The following is a 16,570-nucleotide window of genomic DNA, read 5'->3' on the forward strand; positions in this document are numbered from 1 at the left end:
AAGGAAGGGCGTCAGGCAAGGAGACACGATCTCGCCAATGCTGTTCACCGCATGTTTGCAGGAGGTATTTCGAGGCCTGAATTGGGAACAGTTGGGAATAAGAATAAATGGAGAATACCTAAATAATCTGAGATTTGCTGATGACATTGCCTTGCTGAGTCACTCAGGAGGTGAACTGCAAATCATGATCAACGAGTTAGACAGGCAGAGCAGATCGATGGGTCTAAAAATTAACATGCAGAAAACCAAGGTAATGTTCAACAGCCTAGCAAGGGAACAACAGTTCACAATTGGCAGCGAGAGCCTAGAAATTGTGCCGGAATACGTCTACTTAGGGCAGGTAGTGACAGCTGATCCGGATCATGAGAGGGAGATAACTAGAAGGATAAGAATGGGGTGGAGCGCATATGGCAAATTCTCGCAGATCATGAGTGGCAGTTTACCAATTTCCCTCAAGAGGAAAGTGTACAACAGCATAATCTTACCGGTACTCACCTACGGGGCAGAAACGTGGAGGCTAACGAAAAGAGTTCAGCTTAAGTTAAGGACAACGCAGCGAGCCATGGAAAGAAAAATGATAGGTGTAACGTTAAGAGATCGGAAGCGGGCAGAGTGGGTGAGGGAACAAACACGGGTTAATGACATCCTAGTCGAAATCAAGAGAAAGAAATGGGCTTGGGCAGGGCATGTAATGCGAAGGCAAGATAACCGCTGGTCTTTAAGGGTAACGGAGTGGGTTCCAAGAGAAAGTAAGCGTAGCAGGGGGCGGCAGAAGGTTAGATGGGCGGATGAGATTAAGAAGTTTGCAGGCAAAGGGTGGATGCAGCTGGCAAAGGATAGGGTTAATTGGAGAGACATGGGAGAGGCCTTTGCCCTGCAGTGGGTGTAGTAGGGCTGATGATGATGATGATGATGAAAAAGAGCATGTTTTTATAGGCGTCACATGACATGAGCTTTCCCGAATATCATAAACAGGAGAATCATTTGGCGCTCAACCTCTAATTGGTTTAAGAGAAGCTTGCTAGCAATTGTTAGCTCCGAAGATTACAAAGCAACTATTTGCGCTACTATAAATTTCAGTGGCCGCGTGACGGTGACGTCAAAGAACTGGTGAGATATATCATCATCATGAGCCTGACTACAACCACTGCAGTACAAACGCTTGTCCCGTATCTCTCCAATTAACCCTATCCTGTTCCCGTTGCGGCCACCCTATACCAACTTATCCTCGTCCGCCCATCTAACATTCTGTCGCCTGCTGCTACGCTTCCCTTTTCTTGAAATACAGTCTGTCGCCCTTAAGGACCATCGGTTATTGTTACTTCGCAATAAATGCCCTGCCCAAGCCCATTTCCTCCACTTGAAATTGACTGGGATGTCATTAACTAGTGTTGGATCCCTGACCTACTCTGCCCTCTGTCTCTCTTTTAACGTTGCGCCTATTATTTTTTCCATAGCTAGCTGGGCTGTCCTTAAGCTTAAACCTTTTATTAACTTTCCATGTTTATGCCCCACTGGTGAATGTCGTCAGATACAGCTATTATATAATTTTCTCTTGAGGATTATCGGTAAACTGCCATTTATGATCCGAGAGAATGTGCCAATTAAGCTCCAGCCCATTCTTATTCTAGTTTTTACGCTCTCGTAATACGAACCTACGCTGAGTACCTGCACTATCTAGACATATTCCCTTGTCACTTTCAACACCTCGCTGCCAATTTTAAGGAAACAGCAGGTGAGCTAAATCTTGCATTGAATACGGGGGCAATCGCTCCTCGTAACTTCCGCAGACTGAGCAAGACATAACTATCACCATGCAGGTGTTGGGAACATTCCTGTACGTATTTCGAAAGCCGCCTTGCCACTGCGCGCCCCTTAGTTTCTTGACCTTCAGGGAACGAAACGTGAGGCACACTGCCCAGTGGCGCACTCCTTCTCCAGACTCCGCAGAAGTGTCTCGCGCTTATGGGAACGATGCGGCCACAATAAGGAAAAACGCTGATGTAGTTCGTGAGTGTTATGGTTGAAGGTTTTTTTTTTCTTCGCATGCAAGTTAACAAAGCCCCTTCGTTTGCATCCCCAACAAGAACAATCTCGTATTCATTTGGTGCTAAGGTCACTTGAAGGTGAAAGAGAAACGATGCGCAAGCGATACATTATCTCTGAACTGGCTTGCAGATGCCGACAGATCCTTGAGTAATTCAAAAGGCATCCAGGATTACGAGTGGGTATCAAGAGTAGTTTGGCACTAACCGTAGCGCCCAGGATGGCTGGGATTCGCATGTGGCTTTCCTAATAGTTTCCTGCTACGGTTATTCTCGACATATTAAAGGGACACTGAGGAGAACCCTATCAATTTTTTTTTGTTAGCAATATCTGATAGTTAGGCATTTCATGGCTTTGTTGACGCTTGTCCGGGAGCGAAAGATGCGTTTATTTCAAAGAAATTTGGATTCGAAGTTGAAAAATTTTTTCCCGCCGCTCCGATTCAAACTCGAGAACATTTATGACGACATGGAGAACTCTTATGACGACACAGAGCGGAGTGACGTGCAACGTGACGTAAACGGAGACTCCGTGATTTCTCGCGGCTAGCGGTGCGGTCTAGCAGCTGCCGAAATGAGAGCTACCGCCGTCGCACGTTGAAGGCATCTATCGGGCGTTGCCACCGTCGCTTCGTTTACGTTTGCACCGGCGTCTTGCCAGCGTTACGATGGATCCCGTTCCCAAACCCGACGACTTAGTTCTCGCAAAAACTCTGGCCTGCATTTCAGCGACCTGAGCCCCATAGAGCGTGCGATGCTTTTGATGGAGCACGGTTAGGTTAGGCGCCGGCGGGTGGTTTCCCCCTTCCTCAGAGAGCAGCCTTTGCAAACTAAGTATCATAACCCCAGTGCGGGGAGTCGCAAGGGGCCAGGACAAGGTCTGCGCCTTGCGCCCATCGTAGGCTGGCCGGGGCTTTGGGGCCAACAGATTGTGATTCCTTGAACGGCGCGGTTGCACGGCGCCGCAGGCGGCGTCGAGGTCTCCCACGGTTGCAAGGGCCAAGTTATTTATTTATTTTTTCCACAAAAAACAAATGGGTGCTCGAGGGCGGTCGCGTTTAAAGTCGGCGGCTTGAAACCAAAGCCGGCGCACGACGCTTCAACGGCTTCCGCTAGATCCAACGGGTTCACTGGATCTGGCTCTCTCGCCAACTTGCATGTACCTTCAGATATGTACTGTGAATGGATTAAAATAGCCGAGCTCGAAAAGAACAGCTCCGTCCAACTGCCGCACCTATTGAATATAACGCGCACCTCGCCGCGGAGCCAAATCAGTCTGGCCGGACCGGCGGCGGCTGGCGCACTCGGCGCGAAATAGATACATGCTCCAATCTCGCCGCCAATGCGGTCAGAGTGCGCTGAAGCCGCCGAACGCGTCGGCTGTCAAGCGCAGTTGTAGTATAGAGGGTCTCGCTTTGACCGACGTAACTTCCGCCGTGCAGCGCGCGCGCGCCCCTCGCCGCAGCATAAACGCGCCTTAACAGAGCCTGCGCTTAACCGCTAACCAACGTATTCGGCGGCGGCATCCATGGGAGCCACTCAAACCCCCCGCCCACTCACGAAATAAAAGATAAGAAGTCCGGTGCCGAGGTTCGGAATCGAACCAGGGCCTTCGGCGTTTGAGGGGGAAACGCTACCGCTCCGCCACGACGGCTCAAGTTACAGCCGTCAATAAAGGCGCATCTAGTGAATGCACTCTTCTGATGCAGAAATCTCAGCGCTTTCGCTAGGTATATCCTGGCCTAACAGAGCTAGGCCATCAGCAATTTTTCTGAACTGCCTTGTACCTTGTCTCCCGTCCCTAATAAACGATTTCCGTTAAGTAGTTCGAAGTTGACTGGCATAGCCGGGAATGTTTCGCCGGGCAAGCGTGCGAATACACAAGTGCTCCATTGTACGATCACCGACCATCGTGCCATCATAGCTTTTCATCGACCGTGGCGATCATCTGACAAGCCTTAACAGGCTTCTTTAAAGGTTAACTAGCACTTGAAGCGGCACTTGGAGTTCCTCTGCTGTTCGGCGCTTGTAAATCGAAGCGCGTCAAAAACGAAACAACGGGGCACGCAAAGCTCATAGACGCGAAGCGCCATAAAAAAATCGAAACTGTCCTGGCCGCCAAGCATCCGTTTTCTTTGCTTCCAACATTCAGGTTGTCATTTGCCTGCCTTCCTTGTGAGTAAAAGTGCACTATTGGTTTTAAAACAAAACTTACTTCAATATTGATCTGCGCAACCTACCTTTGTCAGCCTCAGAGATTCGCGATTCCGAGTAGGATGGAAAATTCCTCCAAGGTGGCGTCTTTTCTCCAATGGCGTCACCACGCTTGTACTTGCGAGATTGGCCTGTGGTGGCGATACCTGTATCTTGGTTCTTGCTATTTTCTACCTTACAAGAGCTTTGTTTTCAGTAAAAGCGGCGTTTTTGTGATCAGGAGCTGGTATTCTATCGATACAAGCAAATTTCAATTCCTCCTCAGTGTCCCTTTAACATTTTAAAGTAACTATAGGGCGACCGTCACGCAATTTATGTTTGCAATCAGACAAAATGCCACGTCTAGAGGGCCACCACTCTAATTATATTGTTTAAACGTAAAATTTTCCAGCGCATTACGCTCTGTTGCCGCCTCGCCTCGTCCAGAATGCGTTATGTACAACTGATGACTGTGGATAATGAAATGAACGTTTATGTCTCCCAACTGCCGCAAACAATTCCATCCGCTCTCCCAGTAAGAGCCAGACTCGCAGTGCGTGTCATTCTGTGTCGTAATATATAAATCTTCAACGTCCTACCCCGCCGTCAGCTAGGTCGACATTCAGGCTACGCATGAAAGGTTTTACTAAGTGCAGCACAACGAGTGTCCCTCTCGACTTCCGTTCTTAGCCGCAAACAACAAGAAATCTCCGAGCGCTGGCAACTTCCTTCAGAGGCTGGGGCGGGGAACCGCGTGGTTGTGATTTGTATGGGGGCATTTGCTCTAAGAGAACGCTTCTGGCGTAATCTGCATGAACAGGAAAGAAACTGGCTTTGTAATCAGCAGAACCTGGTTCTAAGAGTTGCACAGATTTCAGGTGAAAGCCGTTGGTGGGAGTCAAGGCCTGAGCCATCGTGTAAATATAGCCTGTTGGAGTTTTTGGCACCGAGCCAGGCGGACACGTGAGCAAGAAGATAGGAAGAACCTGAGGCTTCGTGCAACTCAAGTTCGTCCTGGCTAAGCGCAACAAAGTAAGTCGCTATAGGGCGTGTTCATTACTGCCCGCTTCCTCGATGCCGCAGCGAGAGCATGCGACCTGTTGGTCGCTCATCGGCGGCGATGAAGCAAGAAGGTCCTTCTCTGGCCGGACTTTGTTCATAGTCACCCCTTCATAGTTGGGGAAACACGCATGTGGAAGGGTGCTGGTGATGCGCCTTGGCACTGTGCGCGGTGGAAGCGGCAGCGGACGTTAGACGGGTTGAAATGCGGGCCAATTGGTTCATAGTAACTTGAAAAAATCCAGTGACAAAAGACAATGGACAAGAGAAGGAGTCAATGGACAATGGAGACAATGGACAAATCGCTGCGCATGCGCGTTTGGTTTTCTTAAAACAAAAACTCCTCTCGGTGTACTGATTTTAAGCCTTAGTTTGACTTTGTTTAGCCTTTTAGTGCACTATTCTAGATTGTTCACTGTTCGACAAAGAATTCTATGATTTGATGTGTGTGCGTGAACAAAAGAACGGGGGAACGCAAAAATTATTTTATCTGCCCCCGATAAAATACAAAAATTATGCAGACTGTCCAGGCCCAGTGATTCAAAGAATTAGAACTGCAAAAACAAGCACCGAACAAAGCTCGTAGAGTGTACGCATTCGATTGTCTACAACATCCCTTTGAAATATGGGAAGAGTTATGTAGCAGAAAGCGGTAGATGTTTGAGCGACCGCCTCCAAGAACATTGCAATAATGTTTCTGAACGGCGGGGAGGGTTTCTGGCCGCACACTGTAGGAAATGTAAGAAAAACGGTAAAGATGACAATGATAGCGATTCAGATGAAGCGTTTGTGTGTCAGCCTGTTTACCAAGATTGCTCTGTTATCGCCAAAAGCCGTTGCCAACTCACTCGAGAGATAATAGAGGCTGAAATGATAGACCGGTTGGGTGGGTCCTGCGAGGCTAAGCCATGTATTGCTCTACTCGTATGCAGCTGTAATGTTTGCGCCAACATATGAATGGGTCACCTACTGCGCATGTGTGATTATTGCCTGGTTTTTCAGCTATGAACACTGGTCCGAGTTTCGAAATAAACTGTTGCAAGTCAGCGCTCGTGCGTTCTATATGTCTTCCTTGTGTCCTCGTCTTTATTTGCGCTGCACGTTTCCATCCTTCACAGTAGCTTCTGTTGCCCAGAGTAAGTATCATTTACCGTCTCAGGTATGAAAAATGTATAAACATTATGAATTGACACTAGCAGCAGTGTTCAGTAATATAAAATTTACCAGTGTTCAGTATCAGCGGTATGCACAAGGTTTGATGGAGGTGGGCGATAACGCTGTAATGAGTTATCTCCACTCCTTTGGCGTGTCCAGTTGTCCCCGATGAGTAATACAGAGCCACCGTGGTGTTCTTTGGATCTGGGATTGGCACCTCTTTGAAGTCATCCTCCTTCTTGTTCGCGAAGTTTGAGATCGATACGAAGCCAGGCACATCACCGTCCATTAGGAACAAGCCCTAAGAAAGAAATAAGAACCGTGAGCACTAAAGCACACAAGACGGCTACGTTTAGCAGACGCTCATCGGAGGCTCCATTCATGATGGTGTCATCGTGTCCATCGAGTAGCGAGAATATTGAACAGCTTCTACTTTTGTTATTCCGTGCTAAAATCAGGAAAGATTGTGCGCGACGTTCCCCGATATCTGCTGTAATGTCTATGGGAGTTTTCCGTGTTGTCAAAAGCAGTCTGCTACAATACTGCTGAGAAAGAATATTCCGTCCTGTGACTACCTTTAACTTTTCTGACGAGTGCAAAGCTACTCCCCCCAAAAAATGTACAGAATATTTCTGGGTTTTTCTGCGCTCGAAGGTTTTTTTTAACCATGTAGAAGCGTGGTACATTACTACCAGGCAAGAATAAACTGCCACGAGAAAATGTTTTATATGATTTTGTTTATTATTTCAGTACAAAATGTACCATTTTTACAAATTTTTCAGTAATCGTGCGTTATATGTGAAAACATTTTAACCGAATAGAGCCCAATGTGTAAGTGAAAAAATTCGAAGTTCCAAAAAAAGTAAGATTTGGTGCGTATTCAGCATTTATATTCATGTGAAGGCGTTCGAAGTAAATATAGAAAATGAGCCTTTTTTAGATATCTAATATGATTGTAGTTACGCTTAGTGCTTTTTATAGGGGTGTATTCTTGTATCAGGGGAGAAATACGATTTGAAGTTACTGGAGGCTAATTTGTGTTTGATGGTACTTTGGAGACAAAAATACTAGCCTAAATATGCATAGAAAACTTTCTGTACAGGAACATTTTTTAGCATAAAAGAAAAAGAAATATTTTTCTTTTCAAACCTTTTAATGAGACAGAGTTTTTCAATCATCTGGGTTCAGAAAGGCCTGTGACATAAGTAAAAATGTTTGTCAAAAAATTATTGAGGGAGATTTCTTTCGGCACTGCGACTTAAGTCCTAATGTTTTTGCAAGAAATGACGACGTTTCAGTGAACAGTCTTGTGCCTTTGATGTCGAGTGACTGAATTTCGCCTTCTTTTACTCCAGCCGCCAAACCAGCTGTACGCGTTTCGTATTACCTGAAGAAAACATAAAAAACCGACCGAAAAACTTGAAGACATCTTTATAGACCTCGTTCCGGAAGAACTTTTTTAGGTCGTTGCGTGCTTCCCGAGTTTTGAAGTGCTGGCAGTGTCCATACGCATCAACTTCAATGATTCCCATCAACCTTTTTTTTTTCATAAATTGGTAAATGCTTTCCCGCAGTCTGGCCGCTTCTCTTCAGTTCGACACATAAGTACACTGCATTTTTTTTACGCATTACATTTCATGTAGAAAGGAAGCTAAGTAACATAATAGCAATTTAAAGACCTCAAAACCATGGGTGAAACATAAGAAATTAAGACGGAGAATTTCGCGGCTTAAGTAGGGTCAACTCTGAGAGAAAGAAATTCAGCCAGAAGGAAAATGAAACAAAAATGCAAGCATGAACGCAGCACAAGACGTCCACACAAAGCATTTCATTTCATTATGCGCAAAATCTGATCTACCGAAAATAATAAAGCTCCCTTTGTTACACGCAAAACAGCAGCACTAAATCAACAAGACGACAAATTGTAAAATGTCTGAAAACACGTGGCTGTAAACAAAAACTTACAAATATCAATAATTTTCTCAATTAAACAGGATTTCATCGACATCGCGATTTCAAGCTTTCATATTTCTAAAATATAATTTACCTCGTGACCTCGTTGGTTAAGGATAGTAGCTCATGGCAATAGAAACACTTAGGGTGCGTAGTGTCGGCACTCGCAAAAACAATTAGACAGGAGACCAAAAATCGCCAAAGCCAGCAGTTTATGTTGTGAATAATGTTTTTATTGCTACAGCGCAAAACACGAGGACGAGACGAGCGCACAGACAAGTAGCGTTAATGACAAACCAAGATGCCCAAGTTTCCACCTTGTGTGAATATTCGTTCGATATAATCGCATTGCGCTTTCATATACATGCTTATGAGGAAGGAGCGACAGTAGGCTTGATAATGTGGCAAAAATTGGGCTTTAATGCAAGCAGCAGTGTTAGTAGCGGTCGTGCCAATTGACCTCTTTTTTCCCTACGACGAACCTATCTTGCATTAATAGGATTTATTTATTTATTTATTTATTTATTTATTTATTTATTTATTTATTTATTTATTTATTGATACTGCGATCTTTTACAAGACCTTCGCAGGGGTGGGCACACAATACATAAATTCTGGAAACAACAAAAACGACCTCAGGAACAAGCAAACAATCAAGAACAATTGATCAACAATTTAAGATCAAGAAACAATGAAACAAAGAAATGTAGCGGTACGACATTATAAAAAAAAGTTAAAGGTGGCTTTCAAACCTTTTCAGTGAAGTTTGGGTTACTGCATCATTAGTTAGATTATTCCAGTCTGTAATCGTTCTGGGGAAAAAAGAGTACTTAAAGGTGTTATTTCGTGCGTTTAATGGTGTTACTGTAAAATCATGGCGTTGTCTTGTGTTGTACCCTGAGGAGAACGATATAATATTGGATGTGTCAATATTGTACTGACCTTTGATTAACTGAAATAAAAATTTTAGACGACAGATGCGATTTCTATGAGAGACTGGAAGCAAACCACTTTGATTAAGAAGTGCAGTGATAGATGTGCGGTTATATGAATTGTAAATATACCGTGCTGCTTTCTTTCGGACTCTGTCTAATTTAGCAATGTTAGATTTAGTGAAAGGATCCCAGATTATGACGGCATATTCTAACATAGGGCGAATAATAGTGTTATACGAAAGTGAACGTACACTGGGGGGGCCGAGCTTCAGAGCACGTCGGAGGAAAAATAGTTTGCGTAGGGCATTAGCTGTAACGTTGTCAGTGTGCTCTGTCCAGGAGAGGTTATTGCAGATCCGCAGACCTAGGTATTTGTAAGTATTCACTTGAGAGAGAACTTTGTTTTTAGCAGTATAGTTAAACAAAAGAGGCTTCTTTTTCTGGGTTATACGCATGAACACTGTTTTATCATAATTAACGCACATTTGCCATTGGTCACACCATGTTATTATCTTAGTGAAATCGTTATTTAACCGTACTTGGTCCTCAGTAGTAGTAATCTTTTCATATAACACACAATCGTCAGCATATAATCTAACAGAAACTGAGATGTTATCGACAATGTCATTAATAAAAATCAAGAAGAGGAGTGGCCCAAGAACAGATCCTTGGGGAACGCCGGAATCAACAGGAACTGGAGGGGAAGGGGAATTATTTACTACTACAAACTGACGACGGTTTCTTAAGTAGGCTGTAATCCATGCAAGTAATTTGTCATTTTTTAGTACATTACCTAATTTGTGAAGAAGTTTGTTATGCGAAACTTTATCAAATGCTTTTTTAAAGTCCATAAATATAGCGTCAGTCTGCTTTCCTTCATTTATTGCCTGCGCAAAATCATGTATAGTTTGTACTAGCTGAGTGGCAGTGGAAAATCCTCGTCTGAAGCCATGCTGTGCATTAGTTAGAAAATTGTTTTGTTCAAGAAAATCTGCTATATGTTTATGAATGATGTGTTCCAAGACCTTGCATGCTGTAGATGTTAACGATATCGGACGGTAATTCTGAATAGATGCTTTGTCTCCAGTTTTGTGAATTGGTTTGATTCTTGCCGTTCTCCAGTCATCCGGTAATGATCCTTCATTTAGTGATTTGTTAAATAAGATGCATAAGTACTTGGCACACCATTCTGCATAACGCTTCAGGAATGCGTTGGGAATGTCATCTGGTCCGGGAGACTTTTTTTACATCAAGCTTCAATAATAAATTGAGAACACCTGCCTCAGAAATCACAACATCAGGAATTGAAGGCAAATTCACGGAATAGCAGGGAAGAGAGCTGTCATCCTGCGTAAACACCGATTTGAAGTAGTCATTGAAAGCCGTGGACACCAAAGCATCATCACGCTCACATATTCCATTTACTTTGAAAGTATCATGAGATCGTGAAGCTGGAGTTATCTGCCTCCAGAATTTCTCAGGGCATGATTTAATGAAGGTAGGTAGCTGAGTAGAAAAGTACTTTTCCTTGTCATGGGCAATCAGCTGTTTGAGGATGACAAAACTGAACCGTTATCCCAGCAGTTTAAAGGTTTTATTATTACAGTGGCCATCGAAATAATTTAAAGAGGCGCACCTGCCTAACTTTAACGCCCGAAGTATTGTGAATAAAAGCTAAAAACTTGAAACCCTTTCTTTGGAATATAACCCACGTATACTGCTGATAACGGAAGTATGGTTACATGATGATATTGACGACGATGTCTTTCATAGTACTTATCGGGTGTTTCGCTCTGATCGTAAATAGACGGGAGGAGGAGTTGCCGTGTTAGAAAGCAACTCTCTATGGTTCATTTATGCGAGATTGATAATCATGAGAATGTCGCTTCAGAAATATCGTTTTGCGGGCAGTTTTTTTATTTAGTTTGGTATATACAAACCCAGTGACTCCCAGCCTCAATTTCTGAGTGATTTGCATGAGCATATTGCTACATTAGCTCGCGGCGAAATTATACCCTCTGGAGATTTGAACTTGCTTGGCATCATTTGCATGGCAGTGCCTGGCAGCTTGCCTGGCATTGAATCCGTCCATGCATAGCCCATTGTTACCCTATTTTGTTTGGTGTGCGAGCTGTTCATTTCACTTTATTTCGTATTGTATTTCCTGTCCTGCTTGAGCCTACCATGTGAATGTCTGGCACGAAAGTTTTGCTCTTTTTAATTATTTATCTTGTGTTAGAATCCATGTATAAAAGCTAGCCTTCTTTTTCCTGCGCAAAGTCGCCCTTCGGCATAGATTAGACGAAGAGATCAGGAAAATGCCCGCGGAGGAATACGAAGCGGCCAACGCTGCTTGAAGCGGAGAAGGAGGAAGCACTCTGTATTCGACCACGACACAAGGAAGGCCGCTTCTCTAGTTCTTAACATTGATTTCAGTATACGTGGTGTTTAAGGGAAGATTAAGTATGTTCTAAAAATTGACTTTTTGGGCCAAAAATATGGGTTCTGCGACATAGTATTAACAGTGTTTGCAGACATCGGAAAGCCGGTGAATTGTATTAAGCAGGAAGCTATTTAAATAATTTCTGATCATTACTTTTTTAATTATCACAGCTCGGCAACTGGTTACCATTAGAGATTTGTAGCCAGTCGTTAGCAATTTACATATCAGTTTTTAAAATTTCGGAAACGCGATTATCCTTGGCGCTGTGGCTCGACAAAATATGGCTACATCTTGCCAAAATATACGCGCCTTCGAAAAGCACGCAGGCAAAGCAAGCTTTCCTGTGTGCCTGATTAGTCAATAAGCCAAATTTTGTCGAGCCACTGCGCCAAGGGTAATCGCGTTTTCGAAGTTCTAAACACTGGTACGAGTATTAGTAACGGCTAGCTACAAATCTTTAATGACAACTTGGAGCATAAATTTACAGGTAGGCACTTAATTACTTAAAATTAATTAACCGGCTTACTACTTAAAGCGGTCCGCCACTTGTCTGGTGTCTGCCAACACTGGCACTACTACACAGAAAAAGCCATATTTTTACCCCAAGAAACCCATTTTGCAGAATTAGTCTCCCCGGAAACAACGGGTGTGTTGTGAAGTTTAACCTAAATAACGCAGTTTGTAAATGCTTGAGCCTGTTCATACGACGCTCAACTGATCCGATCCGGCTGGCTAACGCAGGAATGTGTACCGCTTCGTTTCTCTTTTTAAGTGGTGTCCTAAATACTGATTTTGCATTATTTCACGTTGCATTTCCACTCCGGCAGAGGTCTACCAAAGCTGCGTGTATTTAGTAAATAAAAAGAAATAATGATTGATCAGAAATTACAAGAGGAGAAATTGAAAGCTTAACGCCCATCATAAAATTTTTCCCCAATATCGGCCTTTATGTTATGTAAAAATTTAAAGCTTTCACAGTTGCAAAATTTGATTATGATCTATCAAGCATACCTTCTAGAATATGATAATAGCTTCTGAGACCTAAATGCCTTCCAAGCTCAACATAAAGCTCTCATCAAGACGACACTAATTAACTTCTAGTTTTTCTGCCTAATAACATAAAGTTTGACTTTTGTTCGCCTTAGATATTTATTTTGTTTCACTAAGCTCTTTCTGGCGTCAGCGGTGTGGAATGGAGGTGAAGCTGGATAGTAAAAAATTAAGGAATGTGCATTTTGCGCAAATCAGCTCCGTGGAACAGCCTTCAGAAGAAATTATATGATAGGCGAACTAGTAGAATTTTGTCTTACCGTGTCTATTTTGTGGAAAATTGTGACTAGGGAAACATTGTGCGTAAAAATAAGGAATGTACACAGTTTCATAAACGTGCAAGTGATGGGAAGAGTTATATGTCAGATCAGAAGCTCTAACAAATAAAGAGCGAAAGGAAATGCGTTTTTGAGTGCCAGCGCACCCAGCGTGTCCAAGCGTGACAGCGTTTACGCCTTCGCATGCTATGTAGTCCCTGCACTCTTCATGTGGCTGTATATTTCACCTGCTTGGTCCATTCGCTTTCGAGGCACATTATGTCCTCAACAAGAATGCATCAGTTAGCGCTCAGTTACTTAGTTACTTACTTCTGTTTGCGGGACTGGAATCAAGATCCAAAAAGAATTATGAATGAGCTAGTCCATCAGAAACTTCCGCTTTACATGTGTATTACGACGCCACGTAATTTAAGCTCTTATCTGCTAATATGTCAGTTTATTTCTTCTTCTGTTTTCCGCGCGGAATAATTTTATTGTTAATTATACAAAGATATCACCTGCGTTCGGAAATCGCGGAGTTTAAATTCTGGTCATGCAGCTACGATGACCTCAGTTTAGATAGGAAACGATGCTATGCAGCATTTTACGCGGCATTGAACCTTTCAAACGACCTATAATCAACATAGCATAGTGGGCGAGCTGGTACTGCATCTTAAGGAACGAAACAGCGCAACTAAAACGAGGGACTAGAAAAGGGGATACACTGACACACGCTGGTCCTTTTCTGGTCTTTCGTTTTTGTTTCGCTGTTTCGTTCCTTAAGTCCTAAAATCAACGGATACAACAACAAAGAGACAACTGTTTACAACTTACCCGCACTTTACTTTTCTCCTGAATAGCGCGAGCCTTCGCTGCCCACTGGGAGCTGGTGAGGATGTGAGTGGCATCCGAATGGTCGACTTGGAACAGCAGTTCACCTGGGAAAAGGAGAGATGTAACACGTGACAAACACTTTACGAGTAAGATTTTACCGGAGATGCGGATGTGTGAACACATTAACGAAGGCGAAGTTATGTTGGTATTGTACCTTGGAATGAGTAACTTCCTTTTCAAGTGCCGAAAAGGCATAGAAGTAGAAAATCCGATCCATTCTAGGGGCGCGCCTGAGCAGTGTGATCAGAGGCGGCGAGGCAAAAAAAAAAACCAATTTCAGTCGAGGTAATGCCAGCGCGTTTATGTCTTTATTTTCAGTGCTTCTGTATTTGTCTGTGATTGCGATATGCGCTTTTTCATTAGCTAGCTTTTTTCAAATCCTTGTATGAATGAGCATTCCTTGAAGATTACCGCGAAGTTGCCTTTGTCGTTTTCTTTAATTTTGACATCGCATGCTGTATACGATGAATATGACGCCGCATGACAAAGACACTTCAAGCCCGAAGTAGATGTTGTGCGTCATTTTCTGAGCGTCTTGAGCATTAGCGATATTGAACGGTAGGAGAGGGGGTGGTGTGTAACTTATTTCGATATTTATCGGAGGTGCGCAGGCGAAACATGCGCGGAACATGACATAGGAACAATTCGCATGAAAAAAAATTGGGTGTAGTTTAGCTGTGGTTAAAGCTGGTGTGAAGCGAGAGCTACATCTAGCCTAGTGGAACTCGCTCAGTCGAATTGCAAAGTCAGTTTTTGGCCACTCCGTTTCGCTGGGCGTTCTTTTTTCATTTTCATCCCAGGACGTAGATTCACTCTCTCCCCCTCTCCTCCGCCCATCTCAGACGGCGCATGCGCACAGTTGTCGCAGCTCGGTTTTGCCGCTGGTCCCCACCAAGTGACTAACCACGTGGCTGGTCACGTGACCAACCACGTGACAAGCTACGGCGCCGCAACAGAGCTCAAGGGGTTCCGTGCACAAGGCTTGAAGAGCTGGTGTAGTGTAGCTCTCGCTACAAAAAAAAGACAGGCTGTCAAGAATGCTTAGAGTGTATATAAAAGCAGCAGCCGAGATGACCAGGTTGTCAATATTTTGGAAAGGTCGCGCGCGTAATCTATTCTTCCGCATATGTATTTTGGCCTGGACACCATTCGTACACCTATTTTATGCCACAGCCACGCCTCATCCTCCCTTGGCCACTTTTCTCTACTTCCCACTTTCATTCTTATGGTGTTTACAAGTGGGCCCTTTGGAGAGTCCTAATGCACACTTAAAAGAGACCGCGCAGTGTCCGATGGTCGGCACTACATGCTTTGTTTATATTCAGTCGGTTCTTTCGGAGGGTCAACTCGAGCGCGAAGCGCTCTCACGTACAGTCTAGCGCGATTTGAAGGTAATCGCGCGAGCGTCAATCGGCCTAGCGTTGCAGGCGCCTAGCGGCCTGGTTTTGGAACAATGAAAGTCACGATTTCGCATTCTTCTTTCTCTTTTTCGCTGTTCCATGTTATAACCATCACCGCCGTGGCAAAATTATCACCTTTCTCCTTATACTACGCTTTCCATTCTTTGATATCAAGTGTGGACTTTGTTACCTCTTATCTTCTCGACCGATAACAAAATTCATAAGAAAGATTTGGTAAAGGTGATTCTTAACACTGCTTGATTTGAATGACTTACCGCTTTGCAAAAAATATACCATAACAAACTCGCCTCGTCGCACTGTCTTTGTCCGCAGATAAAATTTCGAAAAAGATTTTTGCATAAGGCTACGACTTCTGCGACACACGCCAAATGCACGTTCGTAGCGTCCAATTCCAGAAAATACCGAAGCATACGTCGCGCGCAATACCCTCACTGCCTATTCGATGAAACAAAAAAGAACAATTGAAAAGCTATTTGCCTTGAAAGGAGTGGAGGTTGCTTAAGGAACAGCGAAGAGAGTGAGGGAAGCTGGCCTGACGCTTCCCCAGCCACAGCAGAGGATTCTGGGCCATGGCGCTGTTCCTGTTCTCGGTCGACGCTCGCGCGATAACCATCAAATCACGCTAGACTGTACTTTGACAAAAAAGTCAGAGCTTCCGGCAGGTTTGGATCTCATGACGAGTTCGCAAGAATGCTAGCACAGTCCCGGAATGCATGGGAGGCGCGGCAGCGTGCTCACTCAGCTGCTCTCCGCAAAGTGGCTGTTAAGGAGTGTTTTTTTGCTGCCATCGAGTTCTGCACAATATATAAGCCAACAAAATTAATGGTTGTGTGTCGGAGTGTCGAAACGTTTCTTAGTAGCACGTAGTGTCAGTAACCACTGCCCTAACGTCGACGACTTCAGCAGGGGCGTTAGCAAGCATGCAAAAATCTTACCATTAGGCGTCTCCTGTGGTGAATTTGTGCATGCAGTTTTTGCAATACAACTTCTCGGATCCATTTTTGTTCTGTGTAAATGCAGTGAAAGTTTTCTTTCGTCATCCGCACGACAAAAGTGAAATGTTTCCTCACATTTAGTGCCAGAGTCAAGGGGCAACTTATTCGTTCTTGGCCACGTTGACGCCGCTTGCAGATCGCGAACTGCCGCGGATCCAACACCTCATTTT

At 44.0% G+C, this 16,570-nt stretch overlaps 1 protein-coding gene across 1 annotated transcript in view; it reads right to left on the minus strand.

The window, feature by feature from the left end:
- Positions 1 to 16,570, minus strand: part of LOC144132518 (luciferin 4-monooxygenase-like) — a 175,135-nt gene that overhangs the window by 13,144 nt on the left and 145,421 nt on the right. Inside the window, exons 4-5 of the mRNA XM_077664991.1 lie at positions 13,925 to 14,028; positions 6,548 to 6,753 (exon numbers count right to left, since the gene is read on the minus strand). Of these exons, the coding sequence (XP_077521117.1) occupies positions 6,548 to 6,753; positions 13,925 to 14,028 (310 nt within the window). The remainder of the gene's footprint in view (positions 1 to 6,547; positions 6,754 to 13,924; positions 14,029 to 16,570) is intronic.

Source organism: Amblyomma americanum, chromosome 5 (genome assembly GCF_052857255.1).
Source record: "Amblyomma americanum isolate KBUSLIRL-KWMA chromosome 5, ASM5285725v1, whole genome shotgun sequence".
Taxonomy (NCBI): Eukaryota; Metazoa; Arthropoda; class Arachnida; order Ixodida; family Ixodidae; genus Amblyomma; species Amblyomma americanum.